This window comes from Myotis yumanensis, unplaced genomic scaffold, assembly GCF_028538775.1.
Source record: "Myotis yumanensis isolate MYYU_CA2020_CCGP unplaced genomic scaffold, mMyoYum1.0.hap1 SCAF_10, whole genome shotgun sequence".
Taxonomy (NCBI): domain Eukaryota; kingdom Metazoa; phylum Chordata; class Mammalia; order Chiroptera; family Vespertilionidae; genus Myotis; species Myotis yumanensis.
Genome location: NW_027223761.1, coordinates 19,838,154 through 19,863,463, shown reverse-complemented (window position 1 = coordinate 19,863,463; position 25,310 = coordinate 19,838,154). Strand labels below are relative to the sequence as shown.

The 25,310-nt window shown below is 39.7% G+C and overlaps 1 protein-coding gene and 2 pseudogenes across 3 annotated transcripts; 2 read left to right on the top strand and 1 right to left on the bottom strand.

Moving 5' to 3' along the window:
- The first annotated feature begins 5,283 nt into the window (after window positions 1-5,283).
- LOC139017965 (glycine N-acyltransferase-like) lies at window positions 5,284-25,012 on the top strand. Of its 3 annotated transcripts, XM_070426586.1 has the most exons (6): window positions 5,284-5,377; window positions 9,953-10,048; window positions 11,108-11,215; window positions 18,188-18,314; window positions 20,249-20,420; window positions 22,549-25,012. In XM_070426586.1, exons 2-6 carry the CDS (start codon window positions 9,971-9,973, stop codon window positions 22,949-22,951), a joined length of 888 nt encoding a protein of 295 aa, XP_070282687.1. In that variant the 5' UTR covers window positions 5,284-5,377; window positions 9,953-9,970; the 3' UTR covers window positions 22,952-25,012. The 3 variants fall into 3 exon arrangements, with proteins under 3 accessions (XP_070282687.1, XP_070282689.1, XP_070282688.1); XM_070426588.1 differs by lacking the exon at window positions 9,953-10,048; XM_070426587.1 differs by lacking the exon at window positions 5,284-5,377 and having other exon boundaries at window positions 9,951-10,048.
- Window positions 8,210-9,354, bottom strand: LOC139017731 (large ribosomal subunit protein eL6 pseudogene; annotated as a pseudogene).
- Window positions 15,590-17,080, top strand: LOC139017964 (histone deacetylase 2 pseudogene; annotated as a pseudogene).
- Window positions 25,013-25,310: the final 298 nt, after the last annotated feature.

Sequence of the window (25,310 nt, the reverse complement as noted above, 5' to 3'; positions counted from 1 at the left end):
CCATCTCCTCTCCGGGCCTGCGCTCAGCTGCGGAGGCTGCAGGCCAGCCCCCTGTCCCTGTCCGTGTCTGTTCCTAAATACTCTGACAGCTAAAAGCAATTTGAGATTCTGGAATGAATGCTAGATCATAAATAAAAATTCTATAGAAGATATTTTTGCTATAATTGGCAAAGTTGTTTTATGGCCTGTGTATTAGTTACCAATAGTAGAAAAATGTTAAGTTTATATTGTGGTTAGTATGATGAGAATGTCCCTGTACCTTCCATGATCCATGATGAAATATTTGGGACAAATGATCAAATAGCTGCAACTTACAAAAGCATTTAAATGCATGTATAAATAAATATAGCAAACTAAAATCAATGAATATTGGAGAAGAGTTTAATGTATTATTGTTGCAATTTTGAGGATTTGTAATTTTACAAAATAAAGGTCCAAATTTTTAAAATGCCTATTGTTGTGACTAGGATTAATTGATTTTCACATTTTTCAATGATCCAATAATAAGTTAATAATATCACATTGTCTGTGTGTAATTGTGGATTCATAATGCCTCATAGAGTCAATGTATTTCAATGACAGTCATAGCTCTATTATTGTAACTTTCACCAATAGAACCCCCTCTTCTGTTGATTCTTAAATTCTTTGGACATGAACTCATTAATGTTTGAAAGCTTTCTTGCTTTCTGACACATAAAATGGTTCAAATTTACTTTATATCTGTCTGCAGGAAACCAGAATCAATTATTTCCTCAAAAAGTTTTAGTTACTTTTACTGAAAAAAAAATAATATTAGAGATCAAGATGTCTGTATCTTAAGATTTTCATATGTAGCCCTGACCAGTTTGGCTCAGTGGATAGAGCGCCGGCCTGCGGACTGAAAGGTCCCAGGTTCGATTCCGGTCAGGGGCATGTACCTTGGTTGCAGGCACATCCCCAGTGGGAGGTGTGCAGGAGGCAGCTGATCGATGTTTCTCTCTCATCGATGTTTCTAACTCTCTATCCCTCTCCTTTCCGCTCTGTAAAAAATCAATAAAATATATTTTTAAAAAAAAAGATTTTCATATGTAGAATGAGAAGAATAGCACTACCTACTAACATTGACTTGTTAAAATAATTAAACAAGATAATTCATATAAAATACAGTGCCCCATGTCTGGTCTACAATACTGTTCAACAAATGTTACTTATCCTTATTATTAGTACTGAAATGAAAAAATATGAAACAAATTCTCTGATTATTCCCATTCTTCAAGAATTGGTGAGAATTCATTGATCTAAGGTTAATCTAGTTGCTTTAGAAAGGCTCACACCATTCTCCTAGGACATTCATTTTTTTATTTCCCTCCTCTCACATCTTTAATATTTCTTATTCTTCCTTGATATGGAGTTCTCAGCCAAGTTGTTCTTTTAAAACACACACACACACACACACACACACACACATATATGTATGTGTGTATATATATGTGTATATATATATATATATATATATATATATATATGTATGTATGTATATATTTGATATCAGAGAGGAAGGGAGAGGAAAAGAGAGATAAAAACATCAATGATGAGAGAATCATTGATTGGCTGCCTCCTGCATGCCCCCTACTGGGGATTGAGCCCACAACCTGCGCATGTGCCCTTGACCAGAACCAAATCCCGGACCCTTCAGTCTGCAGGCCCATGCTCTATCTACTGAGCCAAATTGCCAAGGGCCAAGTTGCTTCTTTTACAAAGCTCATGGATGTTAACTGTATTACAGAATTCTTTTAAAGCAGCAATCCAGTGTCCTTAAAGATGAAGATAAGACATTTTATGGAAAACGAGATGACTTTGCAGTCTTTCATGCATATCTTTGGGTATCTTTCAGCATGCTGAGTGTCTTACTGTTTGATGTAGGTGGTAGAGAAATATCTAGGATACCCCAGGATTTACCCTCATGTCCACTTAAAGCAGTGGTTCTCAACCTTCCTAATGCCATGACCCTTTAATATAGTTCCTCATGTTGTGGTGACCCCCAACCATAAAATTATTTTCGTTGCTACTTCATAACTGTAATTTTGCTACTGTTATGAATCGTAATGTAAATATCTAATATGCAGGATGTATTTTCATTGTTACAAATTGAACATAATTAAAGCATAGTGATTAATCACAAAAACAATATGTAATTATATATGTGTTTTCCGATGGTCTTAGGCGACCCCTGTGAAAGGGTCGTTCGACCCCCAAAGGGGTCGTGACCCACAGGTTGAGAACCGCTGATCTAAAGACTTAAAGTCTTGCTCTAGCCAGTTTGGCTGAATGGATAGAGCATCGGCCTGTAGACTGAAGGGTTTCAGGTTCAATTCTGGTCAAGGGCACATACTAGAATTACAGGCTTGATCCCCAGTAGGAGGCGTGCAGAAGGCAGTCAATGACTCCCTCTCATCATTGATGTTTCTATCTCTCTCTCCACTCCCTTCTTCTCTAAAAGCAATAAAAATATATTTTTAAAAAAAGACTTAAAGTCTCTAGACCCTGAGTCTACCTAACATAGCTCCATTGTCTCTGGTAACTTTCTTATTTGTTTTAATACCAAGTATGTCCTGCTTGGGGTAAATAACTGTGCTGTATTAAGAGCTTTTGTGAGGAAAAAAGAACACAGTGCATGTTGTGACTGCTACATGTTGTGTAACTACGGACTACTGTTTTAATACACATAAATTGAGTGTCCTGGGTAATGTGGTAACAAGGTGGGACTAAATGTCAGGGGTGTGTCTGAATTCCAGGTGTGGTTCAGCCAATCAGTGGAGGATACCAGGCAAATCACATGCTATGTTTTGATTTCCCATTTTTAAAATGCAGATAAAATATATGCACTTGTAAAAAGAGATATAAAGAGGATTGTATACTTGCATGATAGAGAATTGGCTCAAGATTGCAGGTTGGAGCCTAGTTATCTTACCATCTGCCTAAGCCTCATTTAATGATTAAATCAATAAGAGCCAGGGAAGAGAATTCATTACTGCTTCAGATGTGTTCCAGAATTCTTACAAGCTGGAGAGTGAGGAGGAAGAGGATTAGGGAGAAACGAAACTGCAAGAATCCACCACTTAAAATACCTATAAAATGCCTGCTAGGAAGGCACAAGGGGGAGGATCAGCCCAGAGTCACAGACACACTAGTTGGAAGAAACCCAACTCAGGGCTATTATTGATCAGAGCTAGATTACCCAAAGCTTGGTACGTTGACCCTTGATTCCATTCTAATTTTTGCTAAGCACTTTGCTAGTGTGAGGCAGTGAGGAGAGAAACTGGGAATAGGAAGGAATAGAGAGTTTCTGGCCCTTGGAAGAGCAGAAGCTCTCACACAAAGGTGGCAAACTATTGTCACATCTTGCTATGTGTCCCATCCCATCTTCCCAAAATACCAGGCACATGCAATTGTCATTTTTTTAGGTGTGGAGAGGAACTCTCAAACTCAAAGATAAAATGGAAACCAGGAATGACTAAAGAATTCACAAGGAGCCCTAGCTGGTTTGGCTCAGTGGATGGAGCATCGGTCTGCGGACTCAAGGGTCCCAGGTTTGATTCCGGTCAAGGGCATATGCCCAGGTTGCTGGCTCAATCCCCAGTAGGGGGCGTGCAGGAGGCAGCCAATCAATGATTCCCGCTCATCACTGATGTTTCTATCTCTCTCTTCCTCTCCCTTCTTCTCTAAAATCAATAAAAATATATTTAAAAAAAAGAATTGACAAGGAAAAGAGAGGCATCAGACTCAACCTGTGGCTGAATTACACCTACTGAAGGAGAAATAGAACAAAGAGAAGACTCTCAAGTATTTCCTGCTATAGGCATATGAAATAATCACTTAGAGATTTTGGAAATTAAATATTGGAATTTCAGTAAAAATCAGTAGACAGACTGAGTAGGAAAGTGGACACAGTTGACAGATAATTAGAAAGCTGGATGATCTAGCAGATCATAACACAAAATGAAGATCAGATAGGAAATATGAAAGAGAAGACAAGAGAACTGAACAACACTGACAAGTTTGAACATCCAAATGGGATTCCAAAAAGTGAGAACAGAACAAGTGGAGGATAAAAGTAATTTAAAAGGAGGGGACGGGAAGAAAAAGCAGAAGTAACAGGAGAAGCAGAAAATTTTCCAAAAGTAAAGAATGTCTTAAGATTGAAAGAACACAGTTCAGACTAAATGTGAAAGAAACTTGTTAGACACATTACTGTGCAATTTCAAAGCCCCAGAGATGAGAACAAATTCGGACAAGTTCCAGAGAGAGGGAACAGACTCATTATGTCCAGAAGACTAAGAATCACATTGACTTCAGACTTCTCACCAGCAGTTCCAGGTACCTAGTAAACAAAGAAACAATATCAAAGTTCCAGGTCTTGGGCCTATGAACATAAAGGAAGGCAAAACACTGGGAATAAAGTACAGCATACGGAATATAGTCAATAATGCTGTATTAACTATGTTTGATATCAGATGGGTAATAGACTGATCAGAGCAATAACTTTGTAAGTTATATAAATGTCTATCCACTATGTTGTTCACCTGAAACTAATATAATATTGTATGCCAAATGTAACTGAAAAATTAAGAATAAAGAAAATGTACTAACAAAATAAAAATGTTAAATACATTAGAAAATATGGCAAAACAGCATTTAATTAGAACGACAATTTTTTAAAAAATTTTGGACATACAATAACTCGGGAAGTTGAATACAAAGAGAGTCTCTCTATCTTTTAAAATGAGGTATAATTTACAAACACACCGATCTTAAGTTACAGTTCCCTGGGGTTGAAACAAGCTTACATTCATGGAACCTAGATCCTTTTAAAAAAAAAAATAGAACAATACTATCACTTCTGATAGCACTTCACAAATGTTAACTCATTTAACTTAAAAAAAAAAAGAAGAAGAAGAAGAAGAAGAAAGAAAACACCAGAAACTAGTAAGAGTGGGTAGCATTATTCACTCTACCTACGGAAACTGAAGTACAAAGACTAGACAACTGGGCAAAGACAAACAACTAGTAAATGGATCCAACCCTGGGACACAAGCAGATTCCCAAACTTGGAGAAGCAGCTCTCTGAATATGCCACCCAAAGGGAACAATTGAATGCCTCTGGAACCCACACCAGCTTACAGAAGCTCTCCACCTCCCCATCCTCCACCCCCAGCTTTTCAAAGAGCAAGGTCCACATTAAGAGCTTCAGCTTAATGATTTCTGTAGAAACTTTACCAAAACACACTTTGCAGGTCTGAGCTGTGCGTGCAAGGATAAAGGGGATCTTTTAGTCTGAAAAAGTCTGCTGCCTCTCATTTGTTCCTGGGGACCAGTCTGCGTGGAATTCACCTTCCAGGTGAGAACTCATCTCACTGGAAAGAACCACTGCTTTGTGACACCCCTCCCCCACCTCCTCCCTTTTTTCCTACAACAAATGACATTGGTGGTTTTAGAGAAGAACTCTTGAGCTTATTTAGTGATACTTGGACCATGGGAAAGGGAATCTGTTCCATTTGATAGACAACGTTTCTGCACCTACTATGTACACACCAGATGTGCAGTGAAAACATTCTCAGGAGGACTAAGTCAGTTCTCCATTTTGAATGAATAAATGTTATGAAGGGATTTTGGAAGTGGGTGGGTGAAGGGAGAGGTAATAACATTGGCAAGAAAGGATTCTTGGTCCAAGTAACATTAATTTAGTACCTAGTGTATAGAGATACTATGCAGACATTATTTTGTATTTTGGGAGGGAAACTGTCTAAAGGAGGCAGCTTGTTCCTTGGATAAATGTTAACCAGGAGAATAAAGTACTCTAGTAAAACCAGAGAGAAAATATTCAGACCAGATGTACTGTTCATTTAAATCATGTGCGTGTGTGTGTGGGGGGGGGGGGGGGGGGGGGGTAGGGGGGGGGGTGGTAATTTAAAAGATTTTATCTATAATGCTCTGACCATAAATGGGCTTTTTAACTTTTAAAATTTTGTTTAATATATTTGAATATTATTTAAAGCTTAAAAATAAGCTTTCCATCTAGCAGTTCCACTTCCAAAAACTTTATCTTAAGAAAATAAACATGGATATATATTTACAGAATCTGTTCAACAGAAAATTATTAACAATAGAGAAAAACAGTTAGCAACCCTAATGTCCAACAATAGGAGACTGGTTCAAAATATGTATGGTACATGCATACAATGGAATAATAAAATATAATCTATATTATTTATAAGAATGAAATATATATTCACTATATATAGATACTTTTAAAAATTCAAGTTCTAAACATATTTGATGACATGGATTATGCCATTTTAAATTTAGAAACAAGTTACAAAATTGTATATATATCATGCCCTTATTTTTGTAAAAAATAAAACAATGTGTAAAAGCAAATGGATACATATTCTCAAGGTAATATGTATCCATATTAACTGGATAGTGGAATTTTTCTTTCTTTATAAAATAGTTTTTAATATTTTATTTTCCCTTCTAAATTTTATTTTCTATATTCTTAAAATTCTCATGTATGTTATATATTGAATTATATAAACACAGATATACATATTATAATTAAAAACCATGTACTATTTTCTGTTCCACATCTTCTCCTTTTGTTTTAATACTCTCCCTTGTGCTTGCCTGTGTTGTATCATAGTTCTTATGTTAATGGCTCCTTGCAGTTGCAATATACTAACAGGTCATAATTTATGTAACCTTATTCCAGTGACAAAAGAGACTGTGTCTTATTTTTTCCTATTTGTTGATGTTGCTTTATAAAACTGCTCTTTACAACTCATTTTCCTAGTTTGAGTTGTTCCTATTGAAGACATTTCCAGTAAGGGGAAGACTGGGTCTAAAGCGCCTTCTTTGTGGACTTTGCCCACTGACAAGGCTGAAAGCTCACATACTACTGAGTTGTTTTAGAGTCACTAAAGTTTCAGAAATGTTGAGGATGAAGGAAATTTTCTCTCTCTTAAGTATGATGAAGGTTTCATGGGCTTATAATCTGTTAAATCTGTAGACTTGTTCACATTACATGCTTTTAATTATGTCCATTTAAATTACTCAGCATTAAAGCTATTTTTAAAAGAGACAACAAAAATCATGATGCCAGCAAAGACTGTCCTCTTCCCAAACTCAGAAGTAGCCTTAGAGAGGATAAAATGGCTGGCAAGCAACTAAGGGTGTGGGGCAGGACACATGCACATGGAAAAGTCAAGAACATTGAGTTGTGCAAACAATTTTAACCCTGCTCAAACAGCAGGTGCCAAAGTGTAAATGAGATTTTGGAACGAGAAATCTTTCCCATTGAAAGCGACCACCACTGGTTCTATCTGTACAAGTCTCCGTAGCTGATCATTTCCACAGGACCTGTGCTGAAAGAAAGAAAGAAAGAAAGAAAGAGAGAGAGAGAGAGAGAGAGAGAGAGAGAGAGAGAGAGAGAGAAAGAAAGAAAGAAAGAAAGAAAGAAAGAAAGAAAGAAAGAAAGAAAGAAAGAAAGAAAGAAAAAGAAAGAGAGAGAAAGAAAGAGAGAGAAAGAAAGAGAGGGAGGGAGGGAGGGAGGGAGGAAGGAAGGAAGGAAGGAAGGAAGGAAGGAAGGAAGGAAGGAAGGAAGGAAGGAAGGAAGGAAGGAAGGAAGGGGAGGGAGGGAGGGAGGGAGAGAGGGAGGAAGGAAGGAAGGAAGGAAGGAAGGAAGGAAGGAAGGAAGGAAGGAAGGAAGGAAGGAAGGAGGAAAAGAACATCCTGGCCAGAGTTCTGGGAAACCAGTGCCTCAGCACTAACGGGCTGAGTACATCAAACAATCTTTTCTCTGCTTCCTTCAGGGAATGACGATAATCATGACACATAAATTCTATTCTGTGCCAGGCACTTAGTAAGAAATTCCCTTTGGGCTTTTTTACTCACTTGGTGCCAGTGCCTGGATTACTCATTTAATCTCCACAAACTGTCTCTCACGTAAGTGTTGGTGTTATCCTCAGGACACTATTCACACACTCACACTGTGGGCTAGGTTAAAGTTACACCCATTTCTTTTTTAAAAAATCCAATGGGCTGAGCTGAAATACTGTGTGGTTAGCTGCCATTAATGATATTAATAATAACAGTAATAAAATAATTATTTTGAGTTATTATATGCTAGAAACTGTACTATGCACTTAATATATATTAACTCATTTAACCATCGCTATGATTTTCTTTTTATTTCTAAACCAACTAGGTATTCAGTTTGGTTTTTGTAAGAAATTTCAGACACCAGTTTGTGAGAGTAAAGGCAGTTGGGGAGAGCAAACACAGAGGGGAGGTAGCCTGGAGCTGAGGAACATCTTTGATTTTTGGCAGAAGTTGCAAACCCACGACTTTCTGATCAACCTCCCACTTCTCTGTCCTCTCATATTTCTGTTTCTCTGTGTTGAGGAGCTCACCCTCCTGGTAACTGGGCAGGCGCTGCTCCTTCTTCCTAAATAAGTACCAGTGACATGTTTGGGATTTTCACACCACTGGTTCCCGTCTTGGTAGAGGTGGCAGTGATGAATTTCTGGTGTGTTCTATGCAGAGGAACTTAATGATTAAGGCACAGAGTTGCAGACATTAAGGCCCCTGCTCAGCTGCTTCAGGAAAACCATTCTCTTGCCTCCGTGGTGCCCAGGGAGGATGATCAGAATGGTCCCGGGAGTGATGTTGGCCCACAGTTTTCTCACATGCTGACTGAAGGGCTTCTTGTCATGGCTCAACAGCTTTGGAGGCACATCTTCAGTGGGGTAGTACCTAGGCATTTTGCAAAGTGTAAGCACTTGGGTATCACCTTTTTTGTCACTACCAAGTGGTTTTGTGACAGTAGCAATAACTTTTTCATTTCAATCAAGGATTTAGCTACTGAATACTTCCACTTGTACATGGCCTTTCTGGAATATATAGCCGACCAGGAATATTTGCCAATTCCTCTGACCAGGAAAGGGTTTCGGTTGTAGTGGGGCTTCCTCTTCCTACTCATCTTGACCTTGGGGTTACCTTTCTTTTTTAAAAAACATATTTTTATTAATTTCAGAGAGGAAGGGAGAGGGAGAGAGAGAGAGATAGAAACATTAATGAGAGTCATTGATTGACTGCCTCCTACACACCCCCTACTGGGAATCGAGTCCACAACCAGGGCATGTGCTCTTGACTGGAATCAAACCCGGAATCCTTGAGTTCACAGGCTGATGCCCTATCCACTGAGCCAAATCAGCTAGAGCAGGGGTTACCCTTCTTAACCTTGTCACCAGTATCAGCCTTCTTGGCTCTGGGTTTCTTCTCCTTAGTATCTTGCCTCTCAGCTTCTTCACCCACCATCTTGCAGATGGGAAAGAGGCAATAATTTTCTAGGTAGAGTCTGTTTTCATTAGGATTAATGAGTAAATTATGGAACCAAGAGGGTAAGTAACTTTTTGGAGATTACAGAGTGTGCTAGTGGTGGCATTGGGCTAATCATTGACTACAACCAGATCCCCAAAGACGCACTAGCATATTTACGTAACATGTTTGTTAAAATAAATGTGTATTAAATGAAAATGTAGGGTAGTGTCAGAAGTGAAGGCAAAACTTTCAGAAGGAGAACCAGGTGCTTCCTGCCAATGTCCTTCCTTGGTGTTACTGAGGACTTCAGTGTGGGTAACACCAATAGGGGTCACTGAAGAAGGTCATGGGCATTAGCATAGAACCTGCTACTCTTGTTTCTCCCTGGTAGTTCCTTCGGAACTTTTATGCTGTGTCTCCGTCCGAGTAAGGCTTGAAATCTAGAGTGACTCTACTTTTTCTTCCCCTAAGGCAGTTACTTTAGAAGAGGGCAGACTTATCTGTTACCTTCTAAGATTCAGGTAAAGGTGTGTGGATCTAGTTCCTATGGATTCAGCATTTTTCCATCCTGGCTGTTCGTTGATCCTCCCTCTAGGCTAAAATACCTGCCAGGATGCTCCACTTGCAGGGTCCACAGATGCTGCAGATGCTAGAAAAATCCTTGAGGAAGAGCCTCCCTGAGTCCTTAAAGGTGAGACTGGAACAATCTCAGGGAAACAATGGGTGGCATCTTCCTGTGACAGAGTAGGAAAGAGAATGAGCTGTTATTAGGCATCTATTTTTAAAATATATATATTTTTTTATTTCAGAGAGGACAGGAAAGGGAGAGAGAGACAGAAACATCAATGATGAGAGTCATTATCAGCTGCCTCCTCCTGCATGCCCCTTACTGGGGACTGAGCTGGCAACCAGGGCATGTGCCATGACCTGGAATCAAACCATGACCTCCTGGTTCATAGGTCAACATCGAGCCACGCCAGCTGGGCAGGAATTCACTCACGCTACAGCTCATTTAGTTCACATCACCTCTTTGCAAGGGAGATATATTATGGAACCTCTTTGTACTTTTTTTGCTACTTCATGTGAATAAATTAAAAGTTTAAAAAAAATAAGGTTTGTTCATCCATGTCATAGAATGCTCTTTAGTCATTAAAATTATTTTTATTTATTGGAGAAGAAATATGACTAGGATGTATTTATCCAATGGAGAAACATTTCAATATCACATCTATGTGATTTTTTTAATTTTGCAAAATTTGTTGTGCATGTGCATGAATAGTAGGAAATCTACTAAAAGTTTTTTTCTCTTTTTTAAAAAATTGGGATATAATTGGCATACATTACATTAAATGTGTATTAAATTCTACAATGGGAGAGTTCATGATTTTTATTCATAAATTTTATTAGTCTGAATATTTTACAATGTGATTATATTTCTAAAAGATACATTTATTGAGACAAAACACTAAAACTTAAAATTGCTTGGCAGAAATACTCATTAGAGACCTTTCAATGATAAAATTCCATGATTTCATAGAAATAAACCTGTCCTGATCAAACAAGTTACTTTAACATTCTTTCCTAATACAGGGGTGGGAAAAGTAGGTTTATAGTTGTGAGTACGTGAAACAGAGTTAATAAAGCTATTGTAATAATCATAACCTGCATGACTTTTTCCAGATGAACAACCGTAAACCTACTTTTACCAACCCCTGTACATTGACCCTCCCACTTTCTTGTGATGCTGCAGGTTTATGGGACCATCTTCCACATGAACCAGGGAAACCCGTTCAAGCTGAAGGCTCTGGTGGACAAGTGGCCTGATTTTAATACAGTGGTTGTCCGCCCTCAGGAGCAGGTAAGGTGTCAGATATGGAATGAATGTGCATCTATCTATGTATTTGCTACGTGTTTATCTGGACCTGGCAATGTGCGAGACCTGGGCATATAGAAATGAATCCCAGGAATAGTAAATAGTCCCTGTCCTCAAAAATTCCACAGCCTGGAAGAGAATACAGGTGAGTCCACAGATAAATTACAGCATGGTCTGAAATGTGCAGCAACAGGAGAATTGAATCAAATGATAGTCTATCCACTATGCTGTACACCTGAAACTAATATAAAATAATATTGAATATCAACTGTAATTGAAAAATAAACTTAAAAAAGAAGTAACACATGTGGAAAGCTGATTAAAACTATATATTTTAACATATTTTTATTGATTTCAGAGAGTAAGAGGGAGGGAGAGATATAGAAACATCAAAGATAAGAGAGAATCATTGATTAACTGCCTCTTGCATGCCCTTCACTGGGGATTGATCGCACAACCTGAGCATGTGCCCTGACTAGGAACGGAACCATGACCTCCTGGTTCATAGGTCAATGCTCAACCACTGAGCCACACCGGCTGGGCTATATGGTACATTTTCATACTCATTCATTGTTTTAATTTGTTTTCAAGACAGGACCCCAAACAGCATCCTGGTGATGCTGAAGACCAAGCACCTTTTATTATTTCTTGCATTTAGTTTATGGGAAGAGAGACACCCAATGGATGGTTTTGCTAATGTAAGATTATGTTGAGGACATAGACAAAAGGCTGACCTTTTGTTCAAGATATTAAAGCAACATTTCTCAGACTCGACATCTTTATTGTTTTGAATCAAACACTTTTAACTCTTAGCCTATGGGGAAAAATTATTTCCTATCTTTTAAAAATACCAACCTTGAAACCACACCACTAGTTAACTCACTAGTGCTAACTCACAACTTCTTGTGACACTGTCTTCCCATTGAGAGGCTGCATGGTATTGTAACCAACTGCCATCAGTAAGTCAATAAAATAGGGCATTTTAAAAAAACTATAAATAGTAGAGGTTGCAGGGAAAGGAGGAAAATTTACCAAAACTGCATGTTAAAGATAAGTAAGATTTTTTTTATAGAGGGTCAAGGCAGGACTTCATCCAAAGCAAACAAAATACCAATTGAGCAGCATAAGGTCTAAAATAACATCGTGGATTAGGGAAATTTAAAAGCAAAAGACATGGTTGGAGTTGTTATATATTGTGATAATTTTTTTAGATTAATGAAATTAAATAGTTAAAATATTTCAAAACTAAAAAATATATAATTATATTTTAATAAATTAAGCAATAATCTAAATTTATTAATATTAAACATTATTACTTATAAATTTCACTAAATTAAATGATTTGAAAAATAAAGAATTTGAATTATTGATAGAAACCTGAATAAAAAATATTATTTGAGCAACTGTCAAAAATACAATCTTCTAAGATCTGGAAACAGCCTAAGTGCCCATCAGTAGATGAATGGATTAGAAAACTGTGGTACATCTACATGATGGAATACTATGCTGCTGTAAAAAAGAAGGAATTCTTACCATTGCAACAGCATGGATGGAACTGGAGAGCGTTATGCTAAGTGAAATAAGCCAGTCAATGAAGGAAAAATACCACATGATCTCATTCATTTATGGATAATAAAGACCATTATAAACCAATGAGCAAAAATAGATACAGAGGCAGAGCAGCCTCGAACAGACTGTCAAACTATAGCGGGAAGGCCGGGGAGGGTTGGGGGGCAGGAGGGGAGGGTAAGAGATCAACTGAAGGACTTGTATGCATTCATATAAGCATAACCAATGGACATAAGACATTGGGGGGTAGGGGAGGCCAGGGGATTGTCAAGGGCAGGAAAAAAAGGAGATATATGTAATACTCTTTGTAATACTTTAAGCAATAAAACAATAAAAGAAAAAAGAAAAAAATACAATTTTGCCCTATCTGATTTGGCTCAATGATTACAGTCTCGACCCAGAGACTGAAGGGTCGTGAGTTGGATTCCAATCAAGGACACATACATCTGTTTCAGGCTCAGTCCCTGGCCCAAGCTGGAGACCGTGTGGGAGGCAACCACTTGATGTGTCTCTCACACATTGATGTTTTTCTCTCTGTCTCTCCTCCTCCTTTCCACTCACACTAAAAATCAATGGAGGACTTTCAACAATAAAGATTTTTAAAAATCAATGGGGAAAAATCCTCAGGGGAGAATTGATGAAAAAATATTTAAAATAAGGTTTTCCAGCTTTATGAGAGATAATTGACATCTAAACTTGTGTATGTTTAAGATGTACAATGTGTAGATTTGATACACACATATATTGCAAAATTATCACCACCATAGCTTTAGCTGACACCTCTATCCTGTCACATAATTACTGTTTCTTTTTTGTGGTGAAAATATTTAAGATTTTCTCTCTTAGCAGCTTTCAAGTATATATAATACAATATTTACTAATTATAATTATCATGCTGTACATCAGATCTTCAGAACTTACTCATCTTATAACTTTTCATGAGTTTCATCATTTATAGTTGGGTATTCTAAGTCTGCTACCTCCATCAATTTTGATAAAGACATGTTCACAGCCCACATGTTCTAAAAATCTTTGGACTAGAGCAAGATTTATTCCTCTGGCCAAAGATTTTGCTTGCAATTTTACTCTCTAGTTGAGTTTTATAAAGGTTAGAAAAATTATTTTATTTGAGGTGGAGAGGGGGCAATATTGCATCTTTATTTAGAAAATCATTATTGGTGAGATTATCTTCTCACCATATTTTCTAATAGTTATTGCTGAGGAAACCAGTGTTTTGAGCTGAATAATGTGTTAGCTATATAAAAATGTATAAAATACTAGAGGCCTGGTGCATGGATTCACACACCAGTGGGGTTCCTCGGTGTGGCCTGGGGGGATTGGGCAAAACTGGCAGTCCAATACTGCCTGCCACTCCTGCCTGCCACTCCTGCTCCCGCTCATCCCAGCCCTGCTGCACCTGCTGTGTGCTAATGCCCAGTCAGTCCCGATCCAGAGGCTCACACCACCGCAGCAACGCTCACCAGCCGTGAGCCCTGCATCTGACACCCATTGGTTAGCTAAGCAGTGCACTGACCACCAGGGGGCAGCTCCTGCGTTGAGCGCCTGCCCCCTGGTGGTCAGTGCGCATCATAGCGACCAGTCAACGGGTCATTCGGTTGTTCGGTCATTCGGTTGCTTAGGCTTAGATAAATAGATAGATAGATAGATAGATAGATAGATAGATAGTGCATACTTTGAAGGTCTCATTGGGGAGGTAAGACAAGATGAAAATAACTCCATGGAGTAATTAATAGGTAATATTTGCTTAGTACTTGGAATTTGGAATGTAGTTTTTACATAGCTGCCGGAAGCCGGTCCATCCTGGCTGCTTGACACAGTCGCTGCAGGGAAGAAACATCTGCACAGCATATGTTTCAAGGGACCTGGCGCATATGGCATACTGTTCTTAATATGTTTGCTCTCCCTCTTAGCTCTATGTGTTTTAAACAAGACCACCTCCCCAAGAAAGGTTGTTTCCCCAGGTGAGGATTTTTTCTCTGGAGTTAGGGATTAACAGGAAGAGAATAAATCAGTGAAACCCCCTAGTGTTACAGAAATACCATGTACTACTTATGAAGAACTTGGACTAAGACTGTTGGCAATAAATTTGGGACTTGTTGGGCCCACATCCCCAGAGGTCTGCCCACCAGGGAAAGCACCAAAGCCCAGGGAAGGCAAGCATCGAGGCTGAGAGGACATAATCTTTACTGGGTAGGATAATCTCCTTCAGTTACTTCCTTGTAGCTTATCAGTAGAGCAGTGACCTTGGAATAGCCCTTATAATGGAACACAGAGATTAACCTAGACAGGATTAAATTCAACAGAACTAGATTAACAAACGCCCTAACCTTTGGAATAGAATTGTTAGGATTAAACTCAACAGAACTAGATTAACAAACACCCTAACCTTTGGAATAGAATGGATAGGATTAAAATCAACTGGTATAAATACGGATGTAACAGGACAATAAGAACCAAACCCGGCTAGAGAACCTCGCTATGCTGATCAACTGAACGCCGACTCCATCCACACCTTTGGGAACCCCTGGACCTGCTGGTGCTGGACCCCAACAATACCATTCTGTAAGTTTAAAAAATACATTTCTGGAGTTGGCGCCGCAGCCTCTCCCGCTGCGTGCTCTCAGCCCCTCTGCCTGGTACGGAGCCCTTCCAGCACCCTCTCCTCCCTCGGGCCGTCCTCCCCCCAGTGAGACGGCCGCCCCCACTTAAGCCACAGCCCTTTTCTCTCCCCGCAGAGCCGGGGCGGCGGCAGCAGCAGGAGGAGCCCGGAGGCAGCGGTGGCCGGGGAGCCCATGGCGTACAGTCAGGAAGGCGGCAAAAAGAAAGTCTGCTACTACTACGATGATGATATTGGAAACTATTACTATGGACAAGGCCATCCTATGAAACCTCATAGACTCCGCATGACCCATAATTTGCTGCTAAATTATGGTTTATATAGAAAAATGGAAATATATAGGCCCCATAAAGCCACTGCTGAAGAAATGACAAAATACCACAGTGATGAGTACATCAAATTTCTACGTTCAATAAGACCAGATAACATATCTGAGTACAGTAAGCAGATGCAGAGATTTAATGTTGGAGAAGACTGTCCAGTGTTTGATGGACTCTTTGAGTTTTGTCAGCTCTCAACTGGTGGCTCAGTTGCTGGAGCTGTGAAGTTAAACCGACAACAAACTGATATGGCTCTTAACTGGGCTGGAGGATTACATCATGCTAAGAAATCAGAAGCATCAGGATTTTGTTATGTTAATGATATTGTGCTTGCCATCCTTGAATTACTAAAGTATCACCAGAGAGTCTTATATATTGATATTGATATCCATCACGGTGATGGTGTTGAAGAAGCCTTTTATACAACAGATCGTGTAATGACTGTATCATTCCATAAATACGGGGAATGCTTTCCTGGAGCAGGAGACTTGAGGGATATTGGTGCAGGAAAAGGCAAATACTATGCTGTCAATTTTCCAATGAGAGATGGTATAGATGATGAATCTTATGGGCAAATATTTAAGCCTATCATCTCAAAAGTGATGGAGATGTATCAACCTAGTGCTGTGGTGCTACAGTGTGGTGCAGACTCGCTATCTGGTGATAGACTTGGTTGCTTCAATCTGACAGTCAAAGGTCATGCTAAATGTGTAGAAGTTGTAAAAACTTTCAATTTACCGTTACTGATGCTTGGGGGAGGTGGATACACAATTCGTAACGTTGCTCGCTGTTGGACATATGAGACTGCAGTTGCCCTTGATTGTGAGATTCCTAATGAATTGCCATATAATGATTACTTTGAGTATTTTGGACCAGACTTCAAACTGCATATCAGTCCTTCAAATATGACAAACCAGAACACTCCAGAATATATGGAAAAGATAAAACAGCGTTTATTTGAAAATTTACGCATGTTGCCTCATGCACCTGGTGTCCAAATGCAAGCTATTCCAGAAGATGCTGTTCATGAAGACAGTGGAGATGAAGATGGAGAAGACCCAGACAAGAGAATTTCTATTCGAGCATCAGACAAACAGATAGCTTGTGATGAAGAATTCTCAGATTCAGAGGATGAAGGAGAAGGAGGTCGTAGAAATGTGGCTGATCATAAGAAAGGAGCAAAGAAAGCTAGAATTGAGGAAGACAAGAAGGAAACAGAAGACAAAAAAAGCTGATGTTAAGGAAGAATATAAATCCAAGGATAATAGTGGTGAAAAAACAGATACCAAAGGAGCCAAATCAGAACAGCTCAGCAACCCTTGAATTTAGATGTAATTTATTTACATCTCCAATTTCAGAAAACATTAAAAAATAAGAAAATAGCCGAAACCGGTTTGGCTTAGTGGATAGAGCGTCGGCCTGCGGACTGAAAGGTCCCAGGTTCGATTCCGGTCAAGGGCATGTACCTGGGTTGCGGGCACATCACCAGTAGGAGATGTGCGGGAGGCAGCTGATCGATGTTTCTCATTGATGTTTCTAACTCTCTATCTCTCTCCCTTCCTCTCTGTAAAAAATCAATAAAATATATATTTAAAAAAAAAAAGAAAAGAAAATATTGGCAAGAAAAGTGTTTTCTTTTTGAAGACTTCTGGCTTCATTTTATGCTACTTTGGCATGGACTGTATTTATTTTCAAAATGGCTTTTTTCTTTGGTTTGTTTTTGTTCTTGGCAAGTTTTAGTGTGAGTTTCTAATTATGAAGCAAAATTTTTTTTCTCCACCATGCTTTATGTGATAGTATTTAAAATAGATGTGTTATTATGTCAAAAACTGATCTATTAAAGAAGTAATTGCCTTTCTGGAAAAAAAAGCAAAAAAAAAGAAAGAAAATCATTATTGATGTTTAGAAATATCTGACCATTGCATCTGCCTGTTCCTAAGAATTTGCATAGCATGATACAATATGATTATTTCCCTATTCTGATTGGTTTTAAAAATCACAAGAAGGCAACACAAAGTATCTTTGCTTTGGGAGGGCTTTTGCTATTGTTTTATACTGAAGCCATTGGAGTTAACACATTTACTACCAGAGAATAAACTTGTACAAAAGACATTTTACTAGAAGTCTGACTCTCCTGTGCTTTTTGAAAGAAATGTTAAATTCTAAATGGATCATTTCTGTTTGAAATTTTATAGTAATAGTTGATTTAGGAATAATTTATTCAGGATATTTTTATTGTTAGTTGAATAAGGAAGTGCTTGATTTGACCTAATAATATAAATCATTCTTCAATAAAGGTAATACACCAACAGGAAAACCTAATATTTTAGTACTTAAAAATACCATAGTATAACGGAACACTGACAACCATGTATGGCAATCACAAACTACAATTATTTTTGTTGATTCTGCTTTTCCCAACCCAAACAGGAGATGGTAGATGACCTTGATCACTACACCAATACTTACCAAATCTACTCCAAGGACCCCAAGAACTGTCATGAATTCCTTGGCTCACCAGAAGTCATAAACTGGAAACAACATTTGCAGATTCAAAGTAAGGGGATTGGAATGTGTTCCAGTTGCTGGGATTTTCCATGTCTATACACTTTTCATTTTGAATAACACCCCTACATTCAATATATCTTTACTTCAAGCCCCATTAGTTATTAGTTACTAGAGGCCCGGTGCACAAAATTTGTGCATGGGGGAGGGTCCCCTCAGCCCAGCCTGCACTCTCTCCAATCCGGGACCCCTTGGGGGATGTCCAACTGCTGGTTTAGGCCCAATCCCGGAGATTGTGCCTATACCGGCAGTCGGACATCCCTCTCACAATCCTAGACTGCTGGTTCTTAATCGCTCACCTGCCTGCCTGCCTGGTTGCCCTTAAATGCCCCCCCCCCCATCAGCCTGATCACCCCTCACTGCCTCTGTGTGCCAGCCTGATTGCCCCTAACTGCCCCCTGCTGCCAGCCAGGTTGCCCCCAATTGCCTCCTCCCTGCTGGCCTGGTTGCTTCTAACTGCTTCCCACCACTGGCCTGGTTGCCCCCAACTGCCCCCCCTGCTGGCCTAGTTGCTCCTCACTGCCCCCCTGCCAGACTTAATCACCCCAACTGCCCCCCTGCTGCCCTGGTCACCCCCAACTGCATCCCCCCACCAGCCTGGTCGCCTCTTACTGCTCCCCCTCTAGTTGGGTCGCCCCTCATGCCCCTCCCCCCACTGGCCTGGTCGCCCCACACAGACTGCTATTCAGTCATTTGGTCATCCCTCACTAACCCCCCTGCAGGCCTGATCGTAGGCAGCCATCTTGTGAGGATGTGAGGGTTAATTTGCATATTACCTCTATTATATAGAAGGATGTAATCTAGAGCAAGTAACAACCTGTCTGTGGATCAGTTTCCTCCTGGGTAAAAGTGAGGATTATGATAGTATTTAAAATATAGAGCCTTTGAATGATTAAATCAGATATTGAATGAGAAGTGCTTGGCACCCTCTATGTCTGGTTTTATCATTTGGTTTTCAAACCATCCCGAAACAGTGACTTAAAACAGCAATAATTTATTAGCTCACAATTTGGTGTGGTAGCAATTTATATTTTAAAATATATTTTTATTTATTTCAGAGAGGAAAGGAGAGGGAGAGAGAGACAGAAATATCAATGATGAGAGAGAATGTGTTGAATGAGAATCATTGATTGTCTGATTCTTGCACACCTCCACTAGGGATAGAGCCTGCAACCTGAGCATATACCCAGACCAGGAATAGAACTGTGACCTCCTGGTTATAGGTTCAACCACTGAGTCATGCCAGTCAGGCATGAGGCAGCAATTTAGATGGGACTCATCTGGGTGATTCTTTGGCTAGCTCCCCCTAGATTCATCCATGCGGCTGCTATCCACAGGGGTTTGTCTATGAGCTGGTAGAACTAGTTAGACACCGCCCCAGGCCTGGTTATCACTGGCTTTGCTTGTGCTGGCGGAAATGGATTGGGCAACATATAGAAGTCACAGAGTTTTCAAAAGCAGAAAGAGAAGGCAAGAAAAAGAAAATAAAAAATAAAGAGAGGGCAAGACTCAGTGCACCATCCCTTTTCAAGCTTCTTGTTAAATTACATTTACTATCATTTCACTGGCTAAAGCAAGTTTCATGGTTAAGCTCAGAGTCATATCAGGAGGAAAAATCAGGGTAGTGAGGAAAATACAACCTTCTCAAAACCATTGCAGCAACAACCAATGGCATGCAGTGCATAGGCTTGTTTGATACATTTTGGTTATCACAATTATACCTCATCAACTTTGATAGTCATGACTGTACTGTGTAGTCCCAACTTTTAATTTAAAAAATGTGGGAGTGATTTAGCCTCAATCCTATAGAGGCCATGTCATGATTGAACATGGGTTTTGAGGACTCTAAACCACAAACTTTCCAGCCCCTAGACAACAGAGAAAGAAAGAGTGATACCTCATATTATTCCTCTTTTCTTCATCTAGGTTCACAATCCAACCTGAATGAGGTGATAGAAAATCTTGTAGCTGTTAAACTGAGTCAGGTCAAGCGAACGCAATGCTTCCTCTATATGATCCTTCAGACAGCAAAGAAATTGGTTCCTTCCCTGCTGAATGCAAAGAAGTTATCTCCAAGTGGGGGCACACATGATTCCATGTAAGTCTGACAGCAACCACTCTGCACTGCTCATATCTCTCAGGAGTCGTGCATTTGTTTTCCAACTGCTGTGAAAAATGGCCTCAAACTGGGGTGGCTTGGAACCACAGAAATTTATTCTTTGAAGTCAATGTGTTGGCAAGCCATTGTTCTCTTCAAAGCCTCTAGGTGACAGTCTTTCCTTGCCTCTTCCAGCTTCTGGTGGCTCTAAGCATTCTTTGGCTTGTGGCTGCATCACTCAAGTCTCTGGTGCTGTGCTCACATGGCCTTCTCCTCTCTGTGTGTGTCTTCTCTTCTGTCTGTTATAAGGATTGTCATTGGATTTAAGGTCCAGGATGATTTCATATTGAAACCTTTAATTTATTTACATCTGCAAACACCCTTTTTGAAATAAGGTCATGTTTTCAGGTTCCAGGTAGAAATACGTTTGAGTGGACACACCATTCAGCACATTATACCTCCCAACTTCTTTTCCAGTTTTTGCTAAGATTCCCTATAATCCATTTTCTGCAAAGCACCCAAACTAATCTTTTAAAAAACAAAAATTAGAACATGTCTCTCTCCTCTTAAAAGACTCTAGTATTCCTGTCTCACCTTGAAATAATTCTGAACTCCTTCATGGTCCTACAAGAGCCAGCATCCATTTACCTTTTAGACCTCATCTCCCTTGCTTACTCCCCCAGTAACACTGGTCTTCCTCCTGCTGTTGATCATTGCAAAATCAGGCCCTTTCAATCAGGTTTTCCCTCTGCCTAAACTTTAGGCCCTAAAGTGTCTTTCCCTCCACCCCACCCTTTTTTTACTCTCATGACTTCTTTTGTTATTCGGGACTTCTCAAATGTCACCTTACCATAGAGTCCTGGTTATACCATCCACCTGAAGTCACTTCCCAGTTATTTTCCACACATGACTCAGTTTTTTATTTTTCATAGCACTGATGATTATTTGTAATTAGCTAACTTAGTTAACTTATATACTTATTTGATGTTTGAATTCTGCCCAACAATATTGTAACTGCAGACACCTTCTCTGTCTTGTTTACTGATAGAGCCTTAATAGCTATAACAGTGTCTGCTATGTAGTAGGCGCTTAACAAATACGTGTTTAGCGAATTTGCTTCACAGAACAAAGGATTTCCAATAAAGAGAACTTCGACCAATTATACATTTTTTCCCATTGGTGCTTTACTGAACACTGAAGAGAATTAAAAAGTGATGGCAGAGATTTGATCTGGAGACACCCAAACCCTTGGCCCTCTCTGTGTTAATATGCTTAAGAAAGCTTTATTTGCATGGCATTGCACATTCCACCTGAAAGATACCGCCAAATCTATCAACTCACTTGATTTTCTTGTCCATCCCATGAGATAGACAAGGTAGGAGATATTATCCATCTCCTGCCGGAAACCAGGCTCAGATGAAAAAAATCACTTGTTCAGGTCACATGGAAGGTCAAGCATAACTGGGACTTGAGTCTCCATCTTCTAGTTCTACATTGTGGGTTCTTTCCCAGACATTTGCTGAAGCCCCTAATACCACAGCAGAAGCCTTCAGACTTCAGTGTTCTGTACCTCAGGGGCTGCCTGCACTCCACATCACTGCCCCTCTCTGGACTTGAGCTTCCCCTCCAACATTCTAAGAGTCCATGATTCTCATCTCTTATTTTACCTACAGCTCGTTAACATGTGCATCAGGGCACTTGTTTAATTTCTTGAAAACATTTTACTTCTAGGTAAAATGAGAATAAGGACACCTACCCTACCTAGTTTTGGAGGGTGGTGGTCAGGGCCAAATAAAACAATTGCAGCTAATCTCTGTGGGGTGCTCACTCTCTGTCAGGTACTGGTTCGTTGATATCTATGGGCTCATGTAAGCCTCACGATGATTCTAGGAGGGAGGTGTCATTATCATCTCTAGTTATTAGATGACAAAATAAAGGAAACGAGGGATTAAATAATCAGCCCCAAATCACACAAGTAGTCAGTTGATGAACCTAGGCAGTGTGGCTGCAAAGCACAAACCCTTAAATGTACGCCTAATTGCCTCTTGACACTATCTGCGTGGAAACAAATATAATACTTCACAATATGTATGATATTTGGGCTGTTCTTTTCTCTTGTTCCCAATAGCAACCAAGAGATGTTTAAACTCTCATCCCTGGATGTCACACATGCTGGCCTGGTGAATAAATTCTGGCATTTCGGCGGCAATGAGAGGAGCCAGAGATTCATTGAGCGCTGTATCCAGACCTTCCCCTCCTTCTGTCTGCTGGGGCCCGAGGGGACCCCTGTGTCCTGGACCCTGATGGACCAGACAGGAGAGCTGCGGATGGCAGGCACTGTGCCTGAGTACCGAGGACACCGTCTCATCTTTCATGTCATCTGTGCCCAGATCCAGGCTCTGGATAAACTTGGCTTCCCCATGTATTCCCATGTGGATAAAGCCAACCACAGCATGCAAAGACTGAGTCCAAAAATCCAGAGTGTCCTTATGCCCTGTGACTGGAACCAGTGGCAATGTGTGCCTCTGTGACAAGACAGTGTTGGGTGGGCTGGTCTTGTAGCAGGAGGAACATATGGATGAATGGAGAGAAAGAATGCATTGTCATCAGTGGTAACGAAGTGGTCTCTCAGGACAGGCTCAATCTTCATACTCCACCTTCCTAGGCTCCCCTTAGCTTCCTCCTTGGAAAGCTGCCCAGCCAGCATAGCTCCCATATTTCCAGGGTCTTCCTCACACTTCATATCAGTTGCATGTTTTCCTATGTTGTCCTTCCTGGAACTCTTGCTCATTGATTGACCCTTGCCAATTTGCCAGGAAGTGGAAATATTTGGTGGATTCTATGATTTTTCCTCTGGCTTTCTTTTTTCTTTTTAATGTTGGCAGGAGAGTAGTCTGTCTTTTCAGCTGGTCATCCTTCCCCAGGTCACATCTCAAACCTTATATTATAATCATGTGAAATATAACACACACGCACATCCATATAACTTGAGGGTATTATGCAAATGAAATAAGTCAGATGGAGAAAGACAAATACTGTATCATTTCACTCATGTGTGGAATATTAAAACAAACAAATGAAACAAAACTCATGGACACAAACTGCAGATTGGTGGTTATCAGATGGAAAGGGGTGGGGGGGGCAAAACAGTAAATAGGATCAATTATATGGTGACAGAGGGAAACTAAACCTTTCATGGTGAGCATTCTGTAGTATATACAGATGTTGAATTATAATGTTGTACACCTGACACTTATATAATGTTACTACAATTAAAAGAGAGAGAGAGAGAGAGAGAGAGAGAGAGAGAGAGAGAGAGAATATGAGTGCCTGGTGAGAATGCCGTATGTTGGAATTCACACATACCATGAACATTTGCTGAGCACAGTGTTAGGCCCTGTGCTGGTCAACATACCACGGTGAACAAAACAGGTGATTCCTAACTGTACGGATCTAATAAGTCAATTATCTAAGGAAAGAGATGGAGATCACAAGTACAGTCACATGAATATAGTCTTAGAAATTTGCAGTGCTTTAAATAAAAAGTGAAAGTAGCTACAAATTTGAATCTCACTTGACTTCAGGAGGTGGGAAAAGGCTCCTGTTAGAAAAAGAGGTGGAAGCATGTTCTGAGCAGTGTTAGAAAGAGATGGGATTTTAAGAGTCTTAGTTTTACTCCGAAGTAGCCATGACTCACTCAGGTAAGTCACTTAAAAACCTGGACCACTGTCCTGCCTCTCTTATAGATGTGTCCACAAGCAAATGACTTGCTTTCTGTCAGGGTGTTCTATGACCTGTAAGTGTCATAATCTTATTCTTTGAAGTAAGTGCTAATCAGAAACTCTTGATCCCTTCCTACAACTTCATGGTCTCTAGGGAATCTCAACAAGTCTGAAAATGACATTATCCTGTCTATGTCAAATTGAGTCACGTCTCCTCTTCAATTTCTCACCCTTCCCACCTACTCCCATCTCTTTTTCCATTCACCTCTAACTGCCATATCTTTATTTTATTTTTTTATTTTTAAAAAATCTTCATTTTTGAAAGTATTATATATGTCCTTCTTTTTCCCCCATTAACCCACTCCAACCTGCCTCTCGCCCCCCTCTTTCACACCTAATTGTTCGTTGTTCATGTCCATGGGTTATACATATATACATACAAGGTCTTCGGTTGATTACCTCCCACCCTCCCACCCTCCCCTGCCTTCCCTCTGAGATTCCACATTCTGTTCAATGTTTCCATGTCTCTGAATTGCACTGCCTGCCTACACACTGAAAGCATGCCCCCAGCACAAATGGGAGATTAATGGTTCCTATCATTGAAGGAAATCACTTGGTTGGCCACTAAGCTAACTGATCAGAAACTTTTGTGACCGCACATGACAAACTTTACAAATACTTAAAAGCACTAAATTGTACACTTTAAAAAGGTGAGGTTTATGGTGTGTGACTCGTATTGCAATAAAAATAAATATAAAAAAAACTAGTGCACAAAAGATAAACAAGCTAAAGCAGTGTCTGGCAAAGGCAATGACAGTTAATTTATAGGAAGAATATCAATGGGCAACAAACATATGTAAAGTAAACGTATATAAGTGATCATCAATCTTATAAGAAATCATCAGTGTCCTATTAAAAAATAGTTTTCAAAGATTTTTTGAGAGATTTCCCTGGGCTTGGCCCTGGCCTTAGATTTAGTCAGAAGTTTTATTCTTCCCTGTATTATATAGCATGTATTGCATACCTTGTGCTTCTTATAATCTTTGACCTTGACCTCATCCAAAGACCTACCCCATACCCACAAGTTAATAAGTTTGTATAAACTTCTTTACCCCTGTCATTGGTTGACTGAGATACATGCCACACAAAAGCCGCCTAGTACCACCTT

Coding starts and splice junctions, on each gene's coding strand:
- LOC139017965 (XM_070426586.1), top strand. CDS start 9,971: ATGCTCCACTTGCAGGGTCCACAGATGCTGCAGATGCTAGAAAAATCC. Junction 18,315..20,248: donor ACAACATTTGCAGATTCAAA/GTAAGGGGATTG, acceptor TTCTTCATCTAG/GTTCACAATCCAACCTGAAT. Junction 20,421..22,548: donor GGGGGCACACATGATTCCAT/GTAAGTCTGACA, acceptor TGTTCCCAATAG/CAACCAAGAGATGTTTAAAC.